Source organism: Drosophila mojavensis, unplaced genomic scaffold (genome assembly GCF_018153725.1).
Source record: "Drosophila mojavensis isolate 15081-1352.22 unplaced genomic scaffold, ASM1815372v1 contig_136, whole genome shotgun sequence".
NCBI lineage: Eukaryota > Metazoa > Arthropoda > Insecta > Diptera > Drosophilidae > Drosophila > Drosophila mojavensis.
In genome coordinates, this window is record NW_025318667.1 from 21,380,643 (window position 1) to 21,397,109 (window position 16,467).

At 41.1% G+C, this 16,467-nt stretch overlaps 2 protein-coding genes across 5 annotated transcripts; one reads left to right on the forward strand and one right to left on the reverse strand.

The window, feature by feature from the left end:
* Nucleotides 1-183: 183 nt before the first annotated feature.
* On the reverse strand, nt 184-3,908 carry LOC6584413 (odorant receptor 10a). Of its 3 annotated transcripts, XM_044011456.1 has the most exons (6): nt 3,592-3,908; nt 3,414-3,492; nt 1,321-1,571; nt 1,078-1,265; nt 731-1,020; nt 184-653 (listed from the first exon to the last, which is right to left on the reverse strand). In XM_044011456.1, the coding sequence occupies exons 3-6, from the start codon at nt 1,527-1,529 to the stop codon at nt 288-290; spliced, it is 1,053 nt and encodes a 350-aa protein (XP_043867391.1). In that variant the 5' UTR covers nt 1,530-1,571; nt 3,414-3,492; nt 3,592-3,908; the 3' UTR covers nt 184-287. The 3 variants fall into 3 exon arrangements, with proteins under 3 accessions (XP_043867391.1, XP_032588229.1, XP_032588230.1); XM_032732339.2 differs by lacking the exons at nt 3,414-3,492; nt 3,592-3,908 and having other exon boundaries at nt 296-441; nt 501-653; nt 1,321-1,807; XM_032732338.2 differs by lacking the exons at nt 3,414-3,492; nt 3,592-3,908 and having other exon boundaries at nt 1,321-1,807.
* A 5,118-nt stretch (nt 3,909-9,026) lies between these two features.
* On the forward strand, nt 9,027-16,240 carry LOC6584414 (glutamine synthetase 2 cytoplasmic). 2 transcript variants are annotated; one of them, XM_015161534.3, is made up of 5 exons: nt 9,027-9,352; nt 11,536-11,708; nt 14,751-15,091; nt 15,166-15,357; nt 15,418-16,240. In XM_015161534.3, the coding sequence occupies exons 1-5, from the start codon at nt 9,342-9,344 to the stop codon at nt 15,808-15,810; spliced, it is 1,110 nt and encodes a 369-aa protein (XP_015017020.1). In that variant the 5' UTR covers nt 9,027-9,341; the 3' UTR covers nt 15,811-16,240. The 2 variants fall into 2 exon arrangements, with proteins under 2 accessions (XP_015017020.1, XP_002010069.1); XM_002010033.4 differs by lacking the exon at nt 9,027-9,352 and adding an exon at nt 11,207-11,354 and having other exon boundaries at nt 11,524-11,708.
* Nucleotides 16,241-16,467: the final 227 nt, after the last annotated feature.

Here is a 16,467-nt window from a genome sequence, read left to right on the forward strand (position 1 = left end):
TGTCCACCCAGACGCTGGTCTGTCCCACCATCCATCCGTTCGTGTGTCCCACCGTCCATCCGTTCGTGTGTCCCACCGTCCATCCGTTCGTCTGTCCCACCGTCCATCCGTTCGTCTGTCCACCTATCCATCCGTTCGTCTGTCCATCCGTTCGTCCATATATATATCCTTTTATCAGTCTGTCCATCGCTCTGTCTGTTCGAATGAATGTGCAGATATCGTAAACTACAAAAGCTATAGACTCAAAATATTATATACGTATATATCGCTCGATACCGTAGTACGAGTCAATTATTGATCTTATCGATCTTCTTTCTCAGATTCGATAATAATCGCAGTTTTTCCTTTGGTTTCGCAGGTCGTACTTGAATATGGACTCTATTATGCCTGCGGCTGAAAGGACTTGGCCAGGGCAATAATGGAACCAGATGTCTGCAATATCTGAAAGAGCGAAGACTTATGGTAGTAATTACACATATAACGAGCACTAAAGTACGCACTGTGGTATAGGCGGCCAGAGAGGGCGAGAAGAACGGCACTGCCATTGTGATACCACGCTGTGAGCGCATTATAAAAAGCTGAACGTAGAGACGGTGCTTTGGCAAGCACTGATGCCATGGAGCACTGCCCATGACAATGGCTAGGTTAGTGCTCTGCAAGAAAATGAAATGAAAATTGAATCAGTGACAAACACCGTCCTTTGGCCAATCCAAACTGGTTGAGCACTAACACTCTCGGTGACCAGAGTGCCTCCGTAGCAGTAGATGAGCAGCTGGCTGAGTGCGGCCACGGTGTAGCTCACGTAGAGAAATATGTTCATTCCGATGTCGCCGATGGTCAGCAGATTGAACATGCTGAAGCCAATTACCATGCTGGCCGAGATGAAGTAGGTCAAGGTGATAGTGGCATAGCGCTGCCTGAAGTACTTCGTCAGCTCAAAGATCTCATTCTGCCGCTTGATCAGCTTTACCAAAATCGCCTCGAAGACGGCGCCGTTGTCGCCGCTTATCTCTGGCAGATCTAAACGAGGAGCCTTGATAGCTGATTAGAGTGCAAAAGAATGCTGCATTGCCTTACCTTTGTAGGGTTGAAAGAGCGTGTGAATATCCGCCTGGAGGAAGTCGAAGAGCGTGGCGATGTTAACACAGAACTCGAAATAGAAGGCGTCACAGCCTCCGAACATGAAGATGGTCACGTAGCCGGTATAGGCAATGAATATGAAGGTAAGCGGGTAGAACGGTGCATGTAGTAGCCACTCGGGCATGCTGCAAGGAGGGCTCTCAAATGGATGTTCAGTGCGTTGCCATCCCACTAACTTACGTCATATTGAAGGGCATGCCCCAAACGATTTCATCGGTGCGTCCATTTAGGTAGAGCAGCAGCACTACCATCAGTGGCTTCAGATTGTATAGGCTGCTGGTGGAGAAGCCAGCGGACACTGGCCAGAAGGTTAAACGACATGCCAACAGGAAATGACGACGCATCACCTGTTCCTTGACAGGCGTCTGCCCGACGGTGGGGAACAGCATCTGGCGCTGTTTAGTTAGGACGTAGAGCAGATCCTCACGAGCCTGCAGCAAAAAGAACATTTTCAGCAGGGTGACCGCTGAGGTGACACCCGGACAGAATGTCTCCAAGGTAAGCGTTGTGTCGCCCTGTGTAGCAAACCGAAAGCCGGCATGCAGCTCCGTGGCCACGCCTATGGCCAGCACCACGAAGTTGATGTAGGCTCGCCAATGCAACCGCTCAGGCCAGTAGCCCATCAAGTTCAAGCAGAGACGCGGCACGGCGTAAAAGTATGTGGCCAGTGGCTGATTGCCGTACAGAAACCGGAAGTTAATGTCGATAGCCATGCCAGCAGCGCGTCTTCTGTTTGGGCCATGGAGCGCGCTTGGCTCTTTTATAGAACCAGTTGAACAGTTGGAAGTCTGATAATTGGTCTGTTGTTCAGGCAATTAGATAACTTTTTAGACTTTCGATGTCCAAGTTTTTGCACAAGGTTACGCAAACGGCAATGTGTCCCAGGAAGAGCTGACCAGGTGGTCATAGGCCATTATTTCTAAATTTAATATTCGGTCATAGCTCATCTCATATATGTAATACCTCGTTTAACCTTAATATTAATGCAAATTAGAATTGGGAACTATCAAAAAGCATTTATCCCATTAATTTTTCACGAACCGTCCTTTATCTGGTATCCCATAAGCAGGCTAAGAACACTTTAGATCTATATCTTCACTTATCTGAGGCATACTTTAAGGCAGTTGTTTTCAATCTTTTAGTTGTAACAGATTTGATTTTATATATATTTTCGATATACATAATAAATACAATGTATGCATATATAAGTTAGATCTTATATAGGAGATTAGTTCAAAAAGAATAGCAAATATTGGATTACGAATGTATATTAAATTTTTAATTTTTTTTTTCGAGTTTTTTGTGGTGATTGAGAAGATAAAGACAGCATCGAAGTAGCAGATGAACAATGTCAAAAGGGCTTCAGGAATTAGTGTATATTCCATGCGAATAGCTTTGAAGGCCATGTAATATATTATCTTCATATAAAATATTTTATTTAACAGCCCCCTTGATATATAGGATAAGTAACGCTAAATTTTGTGTGTTCTTCGGTTTATATATAATTTTTTTTTAAATTATATTAAATATACTATTTTAGAATATACCATACATATACCATTTGCCCTTTTTTAATTCAAATAAAAATTACATGTTTTATATGCGCTTAAAGTTTAAAAAAAAAAAAAAAAAAAAAAAAAAAAAAACCATATGAATGTTGGGCACTATATGTTATTAATACTTAGCACTGATATCACAATAGTTTTTTCTGTACTTGTTTTTTTTTTTTATTAACTATTAAATCAATGCTATCAGAATTTGGTAACACCTGCTCTACTTATGACAACAATGGGTTTTTAATTTTAGTATTATAAATATACTTAAAACTAAATTCCTTTATGTAAAGGGGATTTTAGAGCAACTTTATCCTATATGTTATGCAGTATTTTGGCAAAGCCATCTTTGATCATAATGGATAGATGCCAAACTGAGTAGACCTTAAGATATTACAGCTGCATAGCTCGATTGCATTGAGGCGTACTCTAAGGCATTTGTTTGCTTAGCTTCCCAAAGAATAGTTCAAATATTATATTGTATATTATATTTTATATTGTATTGTACAAGTGCTAAACTGAGGCATATTTGAGACAACGCTCTGAATCAGAGCAATTTACATTTATTATTTGCAAGTCTCGAGCTATTGTTGCTGTTGTTCCTGAGTTTGTTTTGCTGAGCTCATACGGACAAACAGATTGCTAGGTCTACCAAGTCAGCCACGCCTCCTTCTGTTACCTCCCATACTCGAGCTTGCTGTGTGAAATATATATACTCACAAGTGTCCTCAGTGTCCAAGCATGAAGTAATTAAATGAATAATCTCATTCCACGATCAGTCAGCCAGGGGCTAGCTAGCCTATAGGCGTGAAGGGGGGAAAAGGGTTGCGATACGGGGAGTGTTGCAGGTGTTATTTAAGAGTCAAATGTGCGATAATCCAAAGCAGAGCAAACTTACATAAACAATCAACTAGAAAATTGGTCAGTTTAGATGGGCTCGACTTTTGCTTTTGCTTTTGCTTTCGCCCGATTGTACAGAATTGTTGCAGTATTTTTGCAAATTGAATCAACGCTAATTGGCTGCTCAGAAATTGTTCTATTTTGCAGTTATTACTAAATCGCAGCTAGCTGGCAGCTGGTAGAGGGAGGAGGGGGGTGGGAAAACTGGCTTTGGCACTGGCACTGAAACTATCACCTGACCGCACTGCTTGCAACAACAACAACAACAGCAGCAGCAGCAGCAGCAACAACAATAACAACAACACTGTGAACACTTACACGCAATCCAATTAGAACAAATTGAGGCAAGCCGTGGAGTCAATTGAGTACGTCGCATGATGGTGACTGGCATTGTTTCAAGTGTATAGAGCGGGAGGATTGTCAACTGCTGCTGCTGCTGCTGTTGCTGCTGCTGCAACACACTAACAGCACACCAGCAACACACCAGCAGATCACGAGATCAAGCCTTCTTCTTCTATATGTTTTTCATATATATTTTTATTTGGATTATTTGCGCCCTTGACTGACTCGTCGTCATTATTATTATTATTATTATTGCTGATGGTTAAATTCTGGCTGCGGCATGGGATATGCTTGTGGGGTGCTGTCACCGCGCTGCACATGACCATTAGATAAGTTTATTATAGAATAAATACGCGCTGTGCCCACTCATAAAGAAGTTAAGCAATTTCAGCTCTTTAAAGCATAAATTGTTTAATAGAGTTTGACGCGACAATTGGCGGAGGGCTGATATAAAAAAACAAAAAAAGTGTCGCCTCTTATTTATACTCTGCAATAATCGTAATTGCCAATGAGAGAGTGAAAAGAGCGAGAAAAAGAGAGAGATCAAGAGAGAGAGTGATCAAGAGGGATATGGAAAGAGAGATCACAACAGATAGAGAGAGTAAGGAAGCTGAGCGAGAGATACGGAGTGAGATAGAGAAAATAAGTGAGAAAAGAAAGAAAGAGAAAGAGATATATGCGAGGATGAGAAAAAAGAGAACAAGAGGTAGAGAGAGAGAGAGAGAGAGAGAAAAAAGGAGAGAAGCATAGACACATAGAATTAGAATAGCGAAAAAAGAGACATAACAGAGACAGAGAGATACATATTGAGAGAGAGAGAGAGAGCAAGAGAGAGCAAGAGAGAGAGAATGAAATAGATATGGACAAATATAAAATGAAATAGAAATAGATCGACATATGTATATAGATAAATCGATAGATAGTGAAAAAGCGATATATATATAATTAAAATGAGAGAGAGAGAGAGAGAGAGGAAGAGAGAGAGAGAGAGAGAGAGAGAGAGAAATAGATAAAGAGATAGATAATGAGGCTGAAAAACAGATAAACAGAAAAAGAAAAAGAGATTAAAAGACAGCTAAAGACAGAGAGAAACTCAAGTAGAGAGAGGCGTAGTGAGAGTAAAAAAACATGAAGCGGTCAAGAGATAGTTAAAAGAGGCTTCGACAGATACAGAGAAAGATAAAGTCTACTGTATACTGTATGTCGTTGATCTATATATTAATTTGCGACTACAAATTTATTCGAATAATATCAAAGTCATGTTTTTTCAGTATATAATTATAATTATGATATTTGCAGATTATTTAATTATGCCAAACGTTTGGCTGAGATCGTTCGATAAGTTGCCCACTCGAACTCAAGTTTTATTCGGTTCAAGCATATCTCCAAGTCGAATCTTTCCATTAGAACCAGGGCAATTATTTTTAACTTGCAGTCCTTCAATACAAATTTCGTTGTAGACATACGACACGAGTGCCTTGATAAGCCCATATAGTACAAGTTCAAAGAATCGATTTTTATGTGCCTGATAGCGAAGGCAAAGTTTCTGCTTGAGTTCGTGTGCCAAAAGACATACGTACGTATGTATGTACATATATGTATAATGCTCTAATTTCTGAATGTATATATGTATATGTATGTGTGTGTGTCTGTGTGTGTGTGTGTGTTAATTGTGGCTGTTATATAATTTAGTGGAAATTACGCACTCACTGATCATTGTCGCGCGCATGCGACTGACTGGCCGCAGCCATAAATTGCCATTTGATGAATAACAATTAAGCAGGCATTAATAATTAGAACATTTCGTTTTTTATTATTTGCGATCTTAATTGCTGTGCGTTTTCAGCAACAACAAAAGAAAAGAGAAGATAGAGAGAAAGAGAGACGAAGCTACAATCGAGAACCATTGCCATAATCGTATATCATGTATTTGGCACCCATAAAAATGTACGCACACTGCTGGGCCCAGAGCTCCTCCAATTGCCTCCCCCAATTACTCATACGCCGCGTGGGATCGCGTGTACCTCAGCTGCCTTCACCTACATAAACACATAAATTCGTGAGCGCTGCCACCGTGCTAGAGCTAGTGCTGGAGCTGGTGCTGGTGCTGGTGCTGGTGCTGGTGCTGGTGCGCGACCTTATCAGTCGACCAGCCAGCCAGGCAAATCTTATCTCATTTGGCCACCAGCCAACCGATCCCGTTATCGGGCACCGTTTTTGTGCAGAAGAGCTGCCTGTGGCAAACGCTATCGGAGATCAAAGTTTGCGGCCGGGTTTATGGTCCGCAACCCGCTTACCGCTACCCGAGACCCACACAGCCGATCGCTCGCTCACCAGGCGCTGCTGAGCTGAGAGGCCGAAAAGAATCGCGTCAAACGCATCGTAAAAATTGCCAGACAAAAATGCCGATGGACGCATGCGCGATTCACGTGAACCGCGTTCGCCGTCCGTTCAACGATCAACTGGAACGTGAGACGTTGGGCGTGAAACGAGGAGCGGAAGGTGTGAAACGAGTGGAAGTGTGAGACGGCCGACGGGCCGGGTGTGGCGAGGGACGGGCAATGGAGAACGGGGAACAGAGAACGAGGAACGGGAAACGAGCAACAACTGGCGGCGGCCGGCAATCGATCAATAGAAATATAATTTGCACTTGTTGTCTCTTTTCATCTGCATATACACTGTAAAAAATAAAAAATAAAACTTTGTTATAATTAGCTAGCACTTGTTACATTAATTATACATATATAAATCAAAATTGATTGATATCCGAATGGCTTCATATGATATGCGAATTGAATATACATCTGAATTAGATTTTTTTATTTATTATTTAAATATAATTTGTGTATTAATTTATTTAAATTTTAAAGTATATTCCATATATTAGAAAATGTTAATGATATACGTTTATTTAATGAAGGTATACAGGTTTTGTTAAAATATATGCAACTATGTATATATATGCTTGATCAGCACGATGAGCCGAGACGTTTGAGCCTGTCCGTCTTTGGTTCTTTCTCGCACGTCTGTCCGCATGAATGAACGCATCGATCTCCGAACTCATAAGAGCTAGAGACTTGAATTGTCTAGTTTCAACAAAATTGATATTCATTCCATTTTAATAATATCGATTAAACACAAATCATAATACAGTTAAAAATGATGTCTCGTAGAGCTAGAGTCTCCAAATTTTATATTTAGTTTCAGGAGTATTTTATTTTGATCTCTGTTATCTTTTGAAAGAAAAGAAAGAAAATGTAAATTAGTTTGAATCTTTAGTAATCTGACATTTGTTGGTTTAAAGAGCTTGTAGATCATAGGCAAAAAAAACTGGAAACTCGGCTATGTTTGATGTTTCTTTTATCTCATTTTTTATGAACTTGAATGGGCTATTTGATTATAAAGGTGTGAACTTCGTTTAAGTCGTACATTTTTATAGATTTGCACTGCTTCCTGCTTTAATAACTGCGTAATTTTAGAAACTCCCGGTCATTCGATGTTCAGGACATCTCTTAGTCGGGCATGCCGACTGGAGTTTTCTTACTTGTTTTAAAATGCTTCTTAGTTAATTTATTGATTTAAAAAAACTCGTTTAGGCATAGTTTGGAGCATTTCCGATCAGTTTTCTCGCAGTGTAATTGTTTGTATGTTAATTGTTCATTAAGAATTTAAATAAAATTAAGTATTTTTATATCGGACAATCGTCAAGTCGTCTGGCTGCCTTTATTTGCGTTTATTTTTAGATTGCCTGGCTAATGCTGTTCTTACTACTTGACTTCCAGATTAATTTGTATGGCAAACGACGCATGTAAAATGCTGAACAAATTTTATGTTATGACCTTAACGCATTTGTTGAACTGTATGACGTGCTACACTTTGAGTGCGAGAAAGAGAGAAAAAGCGAGGAAGAGCGCGGGAGTGAGAGAGAGAGATAGAGATAGAAAAAAGAGACAGATAGAAACCGGTAGAACGATGTAAATCTCGATTGAAATAAATCGAGGGACAGTTAGAGAGAGAGAGAGAAAGAGAGAGAGAGAGAGAGAAAACGAGATAACAAGAGCATATTTGATGTAAGAAAGTGAGATAAACAGCGATATCGAGGGAGGTAGAGAAATAAAGCGATAAAAAGAGAGTAAGAGAAAATACAGAGATATAGAGACGAAAAGAGAGACGTTAAGAAGGATCTCAATATAGAGCGGAACAGATAAAGAGATATAAAGAAAGAGCTCAAATATAAGATATACTTCACATATAAGAGAACTTGAGTCAAAGAAGGAAAAAGAGAGGGAGAGAGAGAAAGACAGAAAGAGAGAGAGAGAGAGAGAAGAAAGTAAACGGAGGAAGTGAAAGAGAAATAGTGATGAAGACAAAAAAAGAGGAAGGGAAAGGGTAGGTCAGAGGGGAGATTTCAGAGAAAGAGAAGGAAATGGAAGGGGTCTATAAAAAGAAAAACAAAAGGATAGGGGAAGAATCTGATCTATAAATACATAGAATAGAAAGTGAGGGACAGCGAGCGAAATATCGGAAAAATGGCAAAAAGCAGCTCGAACTTATTATCGTTTCTCCTTCTGCACCTCCCCCAGCAAACGTCGCGACCTTTGTTATCGTAACTCGCGCGCTAATAGCTCTTCAAATATACTCCAATTATACTCAATGTATTCATTGTATTACAGATATTCCATATCGCAGACACTCTTAGTTAAAAGTATGCCTCTGATAATTGGCCTTGGCAAACGATTGAATGTGGCCAATAACTCTGAAGATAAGACAGATCGTATACTCCAATACACATTGAATATATTTATATTATATATGTATATGTATCCATACATATGTTTAATGTGTACAAATATAAATATGCATAAGGCAGACAATTAAGCAAACAGCGCCAAACTCAATGTGTGAGAATCTTGAATGGGTAATTAGCACATGGTAGGTCTATGTGTGTTTTTGTTAAGACGTCATAAGTATAATCAAGAAAGAGCCGAACATCGCAGCGCCGCATCAGTTCTGGCCCACGTCCACGTCCGCAGTCGGCCAGCAAACTGGTATATAAGCTGACCAATCGCCGATAGAAGTGCGCAGTTCGACCAGAACGTCTCTAAATCCTAAGCGGTCTCCATAGATAGCCTAAACCCCAAATCTAACTCAAGTAATCAGTTTAACGAATACGGATTTTCGGCCAAAAGTCAAGAGTTCAAGATTGCGATCTTGATCAATAACAGCTGGACTAAAGTTTATAGCAAAAAAAAAAAAAAAAAAAAAAAAAAAAAAAAAAAAAAAAAAAAACAAAATAATAATAATAACAGTTAATAATAAAAAAAAACAAGCTCAATCGAATCGTAATTTTCGTCAATTAACAACGACATAAAATAAGGAGAGCAATATCAGAAAAGCTTATACAACATGCATTCATCGTAAGTTGGAACCACTCCTATAAATAGCAGCACACATACGTAGCCTAACTTACATATACATATACTAACATGCATACATTTCATAATTGTACATACACACATACATACATCATTTGCTTTATCATTCCGATAGTTCAGATTCGTTTTTCAATGCCCAAATTCTTCCAATTATTGATTTGATTGATAGATTAGATTTTTTATTTTTGTGACATTTGTTAGATTACAGTTTGGTTCGACATTGATCATTTATGTAAGGTCTAAAGGCTTTTTTCTTTAGCCAAGACTGAAGCATAGATCATTAGCAATGTAATAAATTTTGGATAACTTTAGCTAATAAAGTGAATCAAGTTTTTGCTGGGATTTTTTACGTTATTTTTCTAATGATCTTTCAATAATGTTCTTCTTCTTCTTCTAGTCTTCTTGTATAATATATATATATCTCTGTATGTATTCATAGTCTTTTTTTTTCATTTAATTGCTAATGATGGTTTTGAGAGTTTGTTCTTCCTCTTTTTTGTATGTAGACATTTTTTTATATTTGTCTCTCATTTTATAAGAAGAAAAATGGTCTATCTGAAAATTTCTGCTTCTACTCTGAAGATACTGTACATACATATTATGTATATGAGTATGTATCTCTGCTAGATATTCAGAGTATCAGCAGAGACCATATGATCTGTAGCCCGCCACAGATTAATCAGACCAATCAAGCCCAAAGATAATCGTACAGATTTAGATAATCAAACCTAAATGGGAGAGCGCTCGTTGACTGTTTTTATCTAATATGCCTGGGTGAGCCTCTCAGGCTCTCACTGTGATATACTAATATGCATATCAGTGCCAAGGGGTGTGCGTGTGTGTGTGTGTGTGCGTGTGTACATCCGACATCAGCCGATAACAATGACGTTGCATATCGCAAAAAACAAAATAAATAAATAAAATAAAATAAAATAGTTGACGCTCTGCTATTATCTATGGCAGCATCGGATTTAGAGATGGGCGCGTGTCGTAAATAGAGAGCAAACTCAAGTTATATATTGATATATCCCGTGCGATAGCTGGCGAGAACATTAATTAATCACTAGTTGCCAATGATTAGCACACGCTGAAGGCGGAGCTGGAAAGGAAAGCAGTGTGAATCATTGGGAATCTGGTCGGAGCCTGAGCCACAAGGCATCGTCATGCCAAAATGTATGCTAAATTAGTAAAGTGTTAAATTTAACGCTAAATAATTCGTAGTACACGCATTAATCAAGCGCTTATCAGCAACAGCAACAGCAACAACAACGTAATGGACTGCGCTGCACTGTTTTGATCGTAAATCAAAATACGTACAGTATATCGTAAATGTGAAATGATCGTATCGCATCGTATCGTTTATGACACGGGCACACCTCTAGATGGCACCGGGACTTTTGGCGTTGCTCGCGTCGATCATGCAGCAGCAGCAACAGCAGCAGCACAAATAAGAAGAAGAAGAAGAGCTAACGAGCAGAGGCGCATGCGCTGGCCGTCAGCGACTGTGGCAGCGGCAGCGGCAGCGACGTTGACGTTGGGTTGTGGGCGCAGTGCGACCTCTGTCGAGGCGTCGCTGCTGCGTTGACGACATCAACAGCGCTTGCTTTTGTTTTTGGATTTTGTTTTTATTATTATTATTATTCTTATTATTATTATTGAGTGTTCTTTTTGTTGTTGCTGCTGCTGTTGTTGTTGTTGTTGTTGTTGTAGTTGCTGCTGCTGCTGCTGCTGCTGCTGCTGTTGTCCGCTCAGCTTGTTGTAAGTAGTAGCAGTAATAACAATGCCGTTGCTCTGCTCGTTTGGATTTTAGTTTGTCGTTATAAATTGAGTTGGAATAACGCATTCCAGCTTAGTCGTGTTCCAGTAACGTTTACGCGCGCAGCGACACAAATTTTCACTAGAGCAAACGTCCTGGCAAACCCAACGAAAGACAAATATAAATAAAACATAAATAAAACAGCAAAAGCTAAAGAACAAGAAACAGGTGCGCAGCTAACTAAACGAGTGCCACTTGAAAGATCGTGTAGCAAGGCTAACTGTTTTTTTGCTTTTTTTTTTTTGCTTTATATAATTTCATTTCACTTTCATTCCACTCTCTCTCATACACACACACACACATTATCGTATCCCTGCACACACATTAACACCATCAGTATGTCTGCCAGAATTCTTGAAGACTCGCCCAATGCGCGCATCAACAAGACCATCTTGGACCGTTATCTGGCGCTGCCGCTAGAGGATAACATTGTGCAGGCCACCTACGTGTGGATCGATGGCACCGGCGAGGATCTGCGCTGCAAGGATCGCACCCTCGACTTCATACCCTCCAGCCCCAAGGGTAAGTGCCAAACACCCTGGACAAACCGAATCAATTAGCTGACCTAGACACTGCCAACTGCCAACTGCCAACTGCCGACTGCCGGCTGGCTGTGCTCTCATTTTAATCTAATCATGCGACAACTTGAGCTAAACATAGCTTTCCACTGCCACTGCCAGTGCCACTGCCTCTGCCCCTGCCCCTGCCCCTGCCACAGTGTCTTGAGTGGCTGTCCGCTTGTCAGGCTGACAGCATGCTATATCAGCTGATGCACGCAAGCCGAGCTGATTCCCAGTAAAAATTCCATTCAGCGCAAAACCCATTCCCGGTCGCAATCAGTGTAAATCCCATTCAGAATTTCGTGCTGAATTTACGTTCTTAGATGCTTTGGCCTTGACACCAGCGCGACGACGTCAGACGTCTGCCAAATGTTTATAGACTTTGAACAACAACAAAAGCAAAACAAACAAAAAAAAAAACTATTCTATATAATTATTTTAGTACAGACATTTTGATAATGCGATGCCGTTCATAAAGGCGTACAACTTAAAAGGGGTTTCACGCTGATAATTGATTACGTTTTAATGTGTTTGCCAGGCAGTCACAATTTTATAGGCACACATAAACTATATGCTGGCAATTAGACAGGGCGCGTGTGCGCGGCTACAGAACAGCCAAATCGAAAGAAGCCACACAGATTTTTGTTGTTTTATCCATGTGCATGTGGGATATTTGTTGTCTAACGCGACGTATGCATAATATGCGCGCTTTGTTTCGATGCGAACTTTTGAGACGAGCTACAAAACAAAAGCACACAAAAAACAAGTGCAAAATCATGTCAAGACGGAAGCAGGAAGCAACAACAATGATAATAATAATAATAAAAAAAAAACAATAATAATAATAATAATAATAATAATAGTATTGCTTATAGTAATTGTTTAGGACTTTTCTAATTGGCATTCTAATTAGAAAACGTTGCTCTTGCTTTTGTTGAACTCTTTTTATGCTTATAATATTAAATAGTGTATGCTCTTCTTCTTCTTCTTGGCACTCAAATGTGCACAATTACTAATTAAGAATCTCGACTATTAACTGTGCATATGCAGGCCACACACAAGCAAGCAAATAGATATATTTGATGTATATGTTTATTTGCATATATGTATGTGTGTAATTTCGGCATACAGCTAGATTTGAGATGCAGACAGATAGGTGTGAAATGTGCCAACACGTTTGCACAGCGAAAAGCCAGGCGACATCTGGCCGCTCGGGCGTATGCTTGATATTATTGCCACAGCACACGCCGACGGCGCGTGCCTGAATAGCTAGGAAAAGACCGCACACACACACACGCATATACAGCTATCTATTTGTCTATGTATACACACTTGTATGTATGCATATCTTATATGTGATTTGGCTGCGATTCGCATGGACAACAAACAATTGCCAAGTCAATTGAATGGATGGAAAATTAAGTTGATTAATTATGCATTTGCTGCTCGCATTAGCTAAGCCACGGCCGCATTTTGCATGAGCAATTTGTGTGCAGGCAAATTGGCCCAAAGTGCATAGCAAATAGCCAGCCTTAATTTCGCCTTATCCTTGGCGACCATTCCAGACCCCCCTCCCATCCCCTTAAGTTCGTGGAGCTTAAGCGTGGAGCAATCAGCTGTTTAACTAGCCGTCTGCCGTCTGCCGTCTGCCATGCCCCATGCACACATGGCACTGGCCATAACAGATATCTGGGGCGGACCGAGTGGGCTGCGTGGGTGAGCGTGAGCGTGAGGCACGAGATTGTAAATGAAAACGTCAGCCCAAGGTAACAGCTGACGCTCTGCCGCTGCTGCTACGACAGTAACTTCTAATTATAGAAACTTTTCTATTGCCAACTAGAAACAACAATTTGCTACGAATCTCTGGTCACCTCCCCCCCCCCTCTCTCTCTCTCTCTCTCTCTCTCTCGCTCTCTCTAGGTAACTTGATTAATGTCGTTTTTGTTTTTATTTTATAAGGAAAGAAGACAAACTTTTGTTATGAAAATATTTCAACAATTAGACACAAAAACAAGCCGCTAGAAGAATGCTAGAGAGGAGCGCGTGTCACGAGTGTTCAGTTTGCGCTATATTCTTGAAAGATTTATAGATACTAGATATATAAATATTGTAGATGTGTATATTACATATAGATTATAATATAAATCTATATAATCTTAGTTTAGCCTATAAATGAAATGAATGTATGACATAAATGAAATTAGTATGTAGAGTAGTGAGCTATAAATTATTATGGCAAAAATAATAGATCTCTATTTGTATTTGAGCTATTAACGATATATTATAGTATATCTTTCATATGGAATTGAGACTCTTAAAAGTTCGTAATTCTTTAGAGTCGTAATTCACAATTTAGGGGGTCATTGACTTCAGTTTTAGAGTGCCAAGTGCTGAAGCGATGAGCAAGCCGAGTATAACTGTTGTCAGACTGTAAACAGTCACATATCGTGACACCACGTGACACGCATCCAACTCGGCTCTACGGCTCAGGTTACATGACGAATGCACGGCCAGCCAGCAGCACTCGTTTGACAGGTTCAAAATAGACAGCGATGATGAACAGGGTTGGGTTTTCCAGCTGTTGTTGTTGTGTTTGCTTCAGAGCATGATGAGGGGGGCAGGCAGGGGCGCTGCTTGGTGGGAGGAAATTGAATGAACAAGTGCGCAATAGCTAATTTGTATTCTATTATAGGATATACGATATACGATATACAATATACGATATACTCCACACCAAATATTATATAGAATAAAGCTAGCATGCATATATAGGCGATAGCTGACAGATGAGTGCTGCGGCTTTGAGGTCTTGGAGAGACAGGAAATGCTACAATGATCCGAAACAGTGGCTGCTGTTGCAAACGGAAGCCAATTAACAGTTAATTAGAGGAATATCGCATGGCGAGGCCAGTGGTTGGCTGCTTGAACGCATAGTGATTGATCTCAGTTCGTCTGATTGATCTGCCTTCATATTGATTGATCTTTGTTCATCTCCACTTTGCAGAGTTGCCCGTGTGGAACTACGATGGCAGCTCGTGCTATCAGGCGGAGGGCAGCAACTCGGACACCTATCTGTATCCGGTGGCCATGTACAAGGATCCGTTTAGACGCGGCAACAACATCCTGGTCATGTGCGACACCTACAAGTACGATGGCACCCCGACGGCGACGAACAAACGCAAGTCCTGCCTGGAGATCGTCAACAAGTGCACGGCGGAGGAGCCCTGGTTTGGCATCGAGCAGGAGTACACGTTCCTCGACTTTGACGGCCATCCGCTGGGCTGGCCCAAGAACGGTTTCCCCGGACCCCAGGGCCCCTACTACTGCGGCGTGGGCGCCAACAAGGTGAGTTGCGAGGCCACTGCGTGTGTGTGTGTGGTGTGTGTGTGCCTGGTACTAAGTTTCCATGTCCATGACAGGTCTATGCCCGCGACATTGTGGATGCGCATTATCGCGCCTGTCTCTACGCCGGCGTCAAGGTGTCCGGCACCAATGCGGAGGTGATGCCCGCCCAGTGGGAGTTCCAGGTGGGCCCCTGTCTAGGCATCTCCATCGGCGACGATCTGTGGATGGCGCGCTTCCTCTTGCATCGCATCTCCGAGGAGTTTGGCGTAAGTTCTCAAGCAACTGCTGCCCGCTCAGTCGGTATAGCCTTGTTCCCCCCTCCCTAGATTGTCGCCACTCTGGATCCCAAGCCCATGCCAGGTGACTGGAACGGTGCTGGCGCCCATACCAATGTGTCCACCAAGGCGATGCGCGAAGACGGCGGCATCCAGGAAATCGAGAAGGCCGTCGCCAAGCTCTCCAAGTGCCATGAGCGTCACATTCGCGCCTACGATCCCAAGCAGGGCCAGGACAACGCCCGCCGCCTGACCGGCAAGCACGAAACGAGCTCGATCAACGACTTCAGCGCCGGCGTGGCTAACCGTGGCTGCAGCATACGCATTCCGCGCGGCGTCCACAGCGACGGCAAGGGCTACTTCGAGGATCGTCGCCCCAGCTCCAACTGCGATCCCTACTCCGTTGTGGAGGCCATATTGCGCACCATCTGCCTGGATGAGTAGGGCGGTATATGCACACTTTATAGCTTGACCTGGACCCGGACCCGCCCACAAATCACGGCGGAGTAACCATATAGACGTAGCCATACGCAATCAAAACTATATACTATATATTATATGTATAACCAACGTAGCCTTTCCTTCCTTACGTTTTTTTTTTTTTTTTGTCGACCTCTAAATGAATTACCATCTAAGCAGCTGTTAAAGATAACTCGATATATATTTTTTTGTTTTTTTTTTTTTATAATTGTTGAGCATTGTTGTTAGGTTATAGACATTAACGGAACGCGTTGAAGAAGAAGATGAAGAATAATTAGGTTTAAAGCTGTGCGTCGATCGATCAATTATTGCCTGCTCAAGGGCCCGCAAAATTACCAAGTATACCCAAGAAAAAAAAACAAAAAACACCCACCAAGCCCCAGACAAGACGACATACATACATATATACCGAAATAGACGAAGAAGAAGGAGAAGCAGAAGACGAAGAAGAAGAAAAGACGTCAATGGGGAATTAAAACATAACTATTAATGATATTATTTTAACATTAAATACCACTACATACATATATACACATACAAATTACACAACTACATACATACACAAATACATACATACATACATACTTATACTCCTTAGTTAAGTAAAATGCACGAAAAATA

Excerpts from the sequence above, each read along its gene's own strand:
- LOC6584413 (XM_032732338.2), bottom strand. The coding sequence starts at position 1,763 with ATGGGCTACTGGCCTGAGCGGTTGCATTGGCGAGCCTACATCAACTTC. Across the intron at positions 1,266-1,320 it reads GGCATGCCCTTCAATATGAC|CATGCCCGAGTGGCTACTAC; the intron begins GTAAGTTAGTGG and ends CCCTCCTTGCAG. Across the intron at positions 1,021-1,077 it reads GCTCTTTCAACCCTACAAAG|ATCTGCCAGAGATAAGCGGC; the intron begins GTAAGGCAATGC and ends CTCCTCGTTTAG.
- LOC6584414 (XM_015161534.3), top strand. Across the intron at positions 11,709-14,750 it reads CATACCCTCCAGCCCCAAGG|AGTTGCCCGTGTGGAACTAC; the intron begins GTAAGTGCCAAA and ends TCCACTTTGCAG. Across the intron at positions 15,092-15,165 it reads GCGGCGTGGGCGCCAACAAG|GTCTATGCCCGCGACATTGT; the intron begins GTGAGTTGCGAG and ends TGTCCATGACAG.